Below are 7,519 nucleotides of genomic sequence, written 5' to 3'. Positions count from 1 at the left end.
GGTCATTAGAGTCGAATTCAAGATTCAGAGTTGTTCTGCCTCGCCTGCTACCGGGAAGAGAGAGCCGTTGTCATTCTTCGATTTACTAAAAATGAGATAACTATATTAGATAAATATGTTTTAGACCTTTTTTCATATATATATATGAGTATAACTTCTAGAAATTTTTACTCTATGCATATCCATGGAAAGTGAGATTTGTCTCAATGAAAAATAAGACAAGAAGCTAAATGTTAACCATTATGTATATCCATAAAAAAGTGAGATTAGACCTTTGTGAAAAATATGTCAGTTCGTCTAAAAGATAACTATATATTAACGTATGTATGCCCATAAAAAAATAAATAGTCTTAAAATGGATAAGTCAAAAGATAATTATATACGTGTTTATCGTCCGTATACGATAATATGTATGCATTTAAGTAAATAATTGGGGGGGGGGGACAATATCACATAAGTGAAACATGCATACAACAATAATAACAACATATCAGGTAAATCTAACGAAGCAAAATCTAGAGAAGATAGAGTATATGTATATAAACCTTTATCTTGTCTCTACCTCGTAAGGTGAAGAGTTTCAGTAAACCCTCGACTCGAGAAAAACTGGTGAAAACATGCATGTACTAATAACAAATGTTTACCTTTTTCCTAATAAGAAGCAAAGTATGTCCATCACTATCTCTAAGAATAACTTCATCTTTTTTACCAAGAATTCCACATCCATCAACTTTGAAAACAACATTTTGTGTACAATTATTTGTGACTATAAATCCACCACCATTTACAACATGTGGACGACTTCTTATTACAAGAACAACCTCATAATTTGAACAAAACACCTTACTAATAACAACAGCCATTTTTGAGACTTTTTTTTTTTGAGTTGATTGTGGTTGTTTTTGACAACAAAATTGATATAGTATGTATATTTATAGGTTATAATATGTAAAAAAAAAATGATTATTGAAAAAATAATTATCAAAGTTTGGTAGAGTCTTGATTGACTTATTGTATCAACTTCAAGAATCTTCTTGACTACAACATGGAGTTTGAAAGTTTGTATTGCTTGTACCTTACACTACTAAAACAACAAAGTCTGGATAGATAAATTTTATAGCTAAATTATCGTTAAAATCTATCACTAAATTCTATTTAGCGATTATAGAATCATTTATTGCAACATTTTGTAATTGATGGAATTATGAATTAATATACATTAAGTTGTTTATGTATTATTTTATGCAAAATAAAATAAAACTATACAAGTATATGTATATTGGCAATATGCAAGGATCAAACTATTTAAAGAGAAGAATATAATACACTTAAGAGTAAGTAATTATGTGACAATATATAATCCTTTCATTATTCATCACATATTTGAAATAACTAGTATATTAATCAAACAAGTCCTGCATATCCTTAATCAGATATTTCAGGCTTGAGTTTTACTAGGTACAAGGTTATCTTTAATGGTTAGAGAGTGTTTTATCGTCTAATATAAAACTTCATAATATAAATCCCAATTTAATTATATCATCTTTAATATGAATATTGAACACTAGACGAGAAACTAAAGAAAAAAATGAACCAAACAATCACCATATTAATTAGTTTAACCTTCTCATATTACTAATAATTGAGTGTGTTTAACAAGCAATATTAAAAGGGTATGTTTTTTTTTTCTATTTTAATATTATATTAGTAGTTTAAATATAATGAATGACTTTTACTAGCAATTTCAATAAAGGGTACTTGAACCTTTTGAAGTTTGGTTGCCTAATTGCTAATTATTTGTATAAAGGAATATTCTCAAGTTGAAAATAGACAATCTACATGTTTTCTTTATAACTTTGTGTGTATGACATTTCTTCAATAGGGGTAGACTTTTGTGGGTAATAGAATCTTTATGACTTTGAATTGAAGTTATTTGCTATGATTATTCTATTTTTTTTAGTAAATAAAATAGGTAAATACAGCGATTTTTATTGCTTAGTTGAATTCATTATATTTGCCTCAAATTACATAAAATATATGCAATAAAAACATCTATAGTATATCCATATGAAAGAGTCAAACTCATTTCGTATCCACTCTGACTGTTGAATTCGACTTTTGAATTCTTTAATAGTGTATACGTATTAAGAATAACCATATGTGCCCTAATTATCATTAGTTGAAAAATATTCTTCTAATTTCTAAATTCTTTAATAAATACTTCCCAATTTTTTTATTTTTTGGATAAGTATTTGTTAAATATTAAAATATATTTTGTTAAAGTAACAACAACCGTCGCTTTGGCCGAGTGGTTAAGGCGTGTGCCTGCTAAGTACATGGGGTTTCCCCGCGAGAGTTCGAATCTCTCAGGCGACGTTTCCTTTTTTTTTTTTTTTCGGTTTTTGGTTCTTTCAAGCGGAGGGTCTATCGAAAATACTCTATCTATCTTAAGTTTTTTTTTTTTTGTTCTTATGAACGGGGTTATAAAGTAAGATTTGTGTATGCTCTGAGGTAGTGAAAACCTACTTGTGTATAGTCTATCCTCGAGAAGCTCAACATAATGGGATTACAGGGGACATGTTGTTGTTGGTTCTTCATCTATGGAGGAGTAGAAGTGTTGGTAGGACGTCATGAATGACCGACTCGTTTGGCTAGTGGAATCTCTTCGGCAACATTTCCTTCTTTTGTTTGGTTTTTGGTTTGTTCGAGATGAGGGTTTATCAGAAATAGATCTCTCTATCTATCTTTTTAAAAGTTTTTTTTTTTGGTTATAGACTCTCTTTATCTATCTTTAATGTTTTTTGTTTCTTTTTTGGGTTCTTCCGAGCTAAGTGATAAAGTAAGATTTGCATACCCTCTAAGGTAGTGGTAACCACCTTGTGAGATGTTACCTCTTCAGAAGTGGTGAGATCTGTGTACAATTTATCCTCCCCTAACTCTACCTTATGTGATTACCGTGGATATGTTGTTTGGTTTTTCTTTGATAGAATCGATGCATTATGAATGACAGTCATTTGCCTAATAGTCTCACCAAATCTTTCCTTTTTATCTTCAATTTTATCATAAAATAACTCGTAAACTTTAATATGACCGTCTTTCAATGTTAGTCCTTATCAAAGTTCTTTTTATCATCGTGTTCTCAATACTTTGACTACTTTCATTTTTATTTTTATGAACCAATGAAATATTTATAATTTGATACATAATAAATTATATTTTATATTTTTACAAACAAACCAATAGGTTCGAAATTCGATAATCAATATCCCAGGAGGCAAAGAAGATTGTATTTGTAATACCTTTGGGCATCTGTTAATATACACATGACCTTTAAAGTCATTTTCAAAAAATGAAGTTACTATCACTAAAAAGAAAAAAAAACCTATTTCACAAGTGTTTTTCTATAGACGAAGTCAAAATTTAAAATCATGAATAATCAATCAACCTTAGAGGTTGTTATCAATAGACCCTAGGCTCACAAGAAAACTAGAATTTGAAGAACAATTATATGAAAATAGGACAGCAAAAAACACGATACAAAATAAATAGAGCAACAAATAGTAATGAACACCGAAGAACAAAGAAAATATGTAAATTCGAATAAGAAATGGTTAGTCTCCAATCACATTTCATTCTTTTGAGGCAACCTAAAACAGACATGCGACAATTAAAAACATAGTTCGAGTCATTGCTTTGGTTATTTGCAGAGCAAAAACGAAAGGAACATAAGGCAGCAGAATTGTTCTTTTCAACGTCGATGAAAGAAAAACTGTAGTGACCATAGTTTTGAAGCTCCTCTCATTCACTGTACACCAACAGTAAATTCTAGTGACCGTACTTCTGAAACTCCCACTCGCTGTTATCTGAAAGATAGAGTGCGTTGTACTTAATTAGCAGGTAATGTACAATGACAGCTTATGTATGCAGAGACGGCAATATATATACAACTTACCAAGTGGACACACTTGACGAGTCTTGAGCCACCTACTAATGCAATGGAAGTGGAATGCATGGTTGCAAACACCTGCAATGATCAACAGTTATGGCAAAGAAAAATGATCATCCGATGAATAACAGATGGCAATCCATATCCAAAATGGCGTAAACAGGTTTAGTGAGTGTAGAGTAACGTTTACGCCAACATTAATTTCATACAGTTAATAGAAAATGTAGATTTTTCACAGAGGACTATTTGACACTCTGTACCTTGTCAAGAGTATCTTATTTGTTATCTTCCAGAATTCTTGCGGAAGGATGCCACAATATTTTATAGGCACAAATCTGATAGTATCTTATTTGTTATCTTCCAGAATTCTTGCGGAAGGATGGCACAATATTTTATAGGCACAATAATTGACAATTACCAATTGTCAAAGATCGAAAGACGTGCACGAGAGTTGGAGCAAATCCAATGTAACATTTACCGCAATATAAACTTCACACTAGCTACAACAGAAGTCTTGAGGGAGAGGCATGAAGATCCTCTAACTTTTTGTGACTAATGCCTTATCAGTTTGCACCTCTACTGATTAACATCTTATTCTACAAATAGTAGCAACACTATAACACAATTATAGTAGACATTCCAGCCACCAGACTTCACTATAACACAATAATCTAATTGCAGAATTAATATTTTGGTTTTTTTACTACAATTATATCTGGTATGTCGCCGAAACTCAAGGAAAAGTTTAACATGGTTGTTAACATGGAATCATACGAGTGGGTGACCAGCTAGATGATGTAAGTTCAATACCATCAACACATGGCTTGCATATCTCGAGCTACCACAATTTCAATTTTGACCAAATTGCAGGAGGGAGGTTATTTTCCTACCATATGGTGATAACTGACGAGTAAAACCAATTTAAAACAGACATAATCACTTTGACTTAAATTAGAAAATACAGCACTGTGAAAACACCATACTCATACAAAGAGCACTCTCATTTCAAGAATGGAAAGAACAATTTCTCAAGCTTGTAATCCTATGCTCCAGAAAAGTGCTAACTCAGTACTACGGTACTTCATACACAATGGAATGGCTCCAAGTTATCTATTTCTTCAGCAACCTTCAACATGACCCTCCCCAATAACAAAATCCGAGGAAAGCAATATTCTCAAAAAAGAAAAGAGGGGTTTTCTCAAAAGCGTGACCACAAAAAGGTTTTTTGTTTTGTATTGAGGATCAAAGAAGAAACAGAACGTTTTCATTATTATTCTAAGCATCAAAAGAAAGTACACTCCAGGCAAAAAAATAAACTGCCAAAACAAACAAAACATAAATATTTTTTTTCCTTTCTCAGAAAAAAAAAAAGGAGCTTTCTTCGTTTTTTCCCCACTAACTACATGACTTCCTACTTCATCTTTACTTTAGTAATATACTGATATTGGTATTTTCCTATTCACTTAGTTTCATGGTTAATAAGGAGGATTTGCAATGCATAGGAGCGGGACTGTGGGTCATTCTGTTGGTTGATATATCATAAGGCAAGACACAGTGGGAGGAGATATAAGATACTAGTCATACAATATTTGGAACTCACCGCAAATTAACAAACTAAAATGTTAAATCGATATTCTCACACATAACAAGAGCTACATACCCCAAGCAACTGTGCATTCCTCACTTGTTGCGCTAGCTTGATTAGCTTGACACTCGATACCTAATCAAAATTAGCATAAAACTTATATCAACTATTAAGAGGATAAAAAATTTCATGATGATATCATACCAAAGAAAAGGAAACATTGATTGAACAGTAGTGAAAGGAGAGCCAAAACTCACACAGATCCATGATGTGATTCCTACAGATGGCACAATTATCAACCACAATATCTGCAACCAAAATCACAATTCACAAGATTGATAAAAAGAATCAGAAAGATCACCCCAACGCAATTCGGACAATGAGCATGTTGAAGAAAATCAAATTCACACCAAACGAAACAAATACAATAATTGTATATTATGTGCAACACAAAATCATGGAAGTACAGAACTGCTCTTACATTATAATATATTTGAATGTAAACCGTAAATAGTAACATAAGATGTAACAATAAGTAACAATAAGTACTACAAGGAGAACAGTACATTTAACACGCTCAAACTTAAAAGATAGATGGTAAATCGTCAACATCTATGATCAAACCACCTCCTAAAAGAAGATACAAATAACTTCAAATTGCTGTAAGCATCTTCCAGTCAATATTCCTTTCTAATTCCGATTCACGGATATCAACTACAAGCTCAGGTAACAAAACAATATTACCATTAGTACGTTACACAAACTTCATATTTTTGGACTGACATTCACCACTAATTTCACGTAAGCCAATACACATAGAGCTGCTGTTTACAAATCAAATTCCATACAATCATCCATCATACATCCAATTTTTCAGCAGCGAGCATAGGCATATTCACTACCTTTGCCTTGAAAAATGTACATACATACATTCAAACTATAAAGTTCCTAAACGTATACTTACACTAAGTTCACAACATCATCAGCAAAAACTAGCAATAGTACTTCGCAATCACTGATTTAAAATCTAAATAGATCACCGGATTCCAGTACTTTAAATCCAGCATAAAATCGTTAAATCTACATCAATAAATACGTATATAAAATACGATGGAATTAATTAGGGTTAGAAATTCACCCCAAGCCCAGAGAGAAACGGCGTTCCACTTTTTGATCTCAAATCGCTTCGGCTTTTTGTTCGACGTTCCAGCTCCGGTTGAACTCTCGCCGGCGGGAACCATCGGCACATCGGTATCCGGTGACGCCATTGAATTTTTAAGCTTCGAAGAGTTCACAGATTTTTCAAAATTATTTCGTTCTACGTTAGCTGCAAAATTTTGTAAGTTGAGAGATTTAAGTAAAGAGAAATTAATGGGCCTGGGCCTGGTATGAATTGGGCTTAACTGAAGCCCGTTTGAATAGGGCGTTGTCCAAATAATATGTGAATTCTCCTACAATGATGCTACTTTTTCGGAAAGTTACACATTTGACCGCTCGATCAAGAATATTTATACCCGTTAATCAACGGAAAGATGACTAAAAGTAATGCTCGCCTTTTAAGAAAAATATAATAAACACTTAAAATCTTTCAACGACTTGATCAAACAGGCTATGATATTGAAAGACGTGTAAATATTGATCAAAATAATATCTTCCTTTCTTTTATTTTTCCACATGATATATTAGCCCATCTAATATCTTAAGATATATTTGTCTTAAACTAAATATTTATCGATAACAAAATAGTTTTTTCAGTCTCACAAAATAAGGATAAAATTTGCTTATATATTATATTTTTAGATTTTACTTTTTGTGATATATTTTGACTAATATTGAAGTTATATTAGTCAAAGTAATTATCTTCCTATTTTCTATTTTTCACATACTTACTTAGGATAAAATGACTCATTTTCCTTTTACATCTTTTTCTTTTGCTTTTCATGTATTTTCTTCTAGGTAGATTTATTTTTAAGAAATATGGGAGAATT

At 31.7% G+C, this 7,519-nt stretch overlaps 2 protein-coding genes and 1 non-coding gene across 3 annotated transcripts in view; 1 reads left to right on the top strand and 2 right to left on the bottom strand.

Moving 5' to 3' along the window:
* LOC107006939 (protein LURP-one-related 6) overlaps positions 1-886 on the bottom strand; it is a 2,901-nt gene extending 2,015 nt beyond the window's left edge. Inside the window, exon 1 of the mRNA XM_015205444.2 lies at positions 645-886. Coding sequence (XP_015060930.1) covers positions 645-863 — 219 coding nt within the window. The 5' untranslated portion in view covers positions 864-886. The remainder of the gene's footprint in view (positions 1-644) is intronic.
* A 1,408-nt stretch (positions 887-2,294) lies between these two features.
* On the top strand, positions 2,295-2,376 carry TRNAS-GCU. Its single transcript has one exon. It is a non-coding gene; the product is annotated as a tRNA-Ser (tRNA).
* Positions 2,377-3,575: 1,199 nt separating this feature from the next.
* On the bottom strand, positions 3,576-6,864 carry LOC107005489 (RING-box protein 1a). Its single transcript, XM_015204089.2, has 5 exons — positions 6,670-6,864; positions 5,789-5,839; positions 5,607-5,666; positions 3,953-4,024; positions 3,576-3,863 (listed from the first exon to the last, which is right to left on the bottom strand). The coding sequence occupies exons 1-5, from the start codon at positions 6,797-6,799 to the stop codon at positions 3,826-3,828; spliced, it is 351 nt and encodes a 116-aa protein (XP_015059575.1). The 5' UTR covers positions 6,800-6,864; the 3' UTR covers positions 3,576-3,825.
* Between the last annotated feature and the right edge of the window lie 655 nt (positions 6,865-7,519).

The sequence above is a fragment of the Solanum pennellii genome, chromosome 12 (genome assembly GCF_001406875.1).
Source record: "Solanum pennellii chromosome 12, SPENNV200".
Taxonomy (NCBI): Eukaryota; Viridiplantae; Streptophyta; class Magnoliopsida; order Solanales; family Solanaceae; genus Solanum; species Solanum pennellii.
The sequence above is the reverse complement of the archived record's forward strand: the minus strand, read 5'-3'. Positions and strand labels throughout refer to the sequence as shown.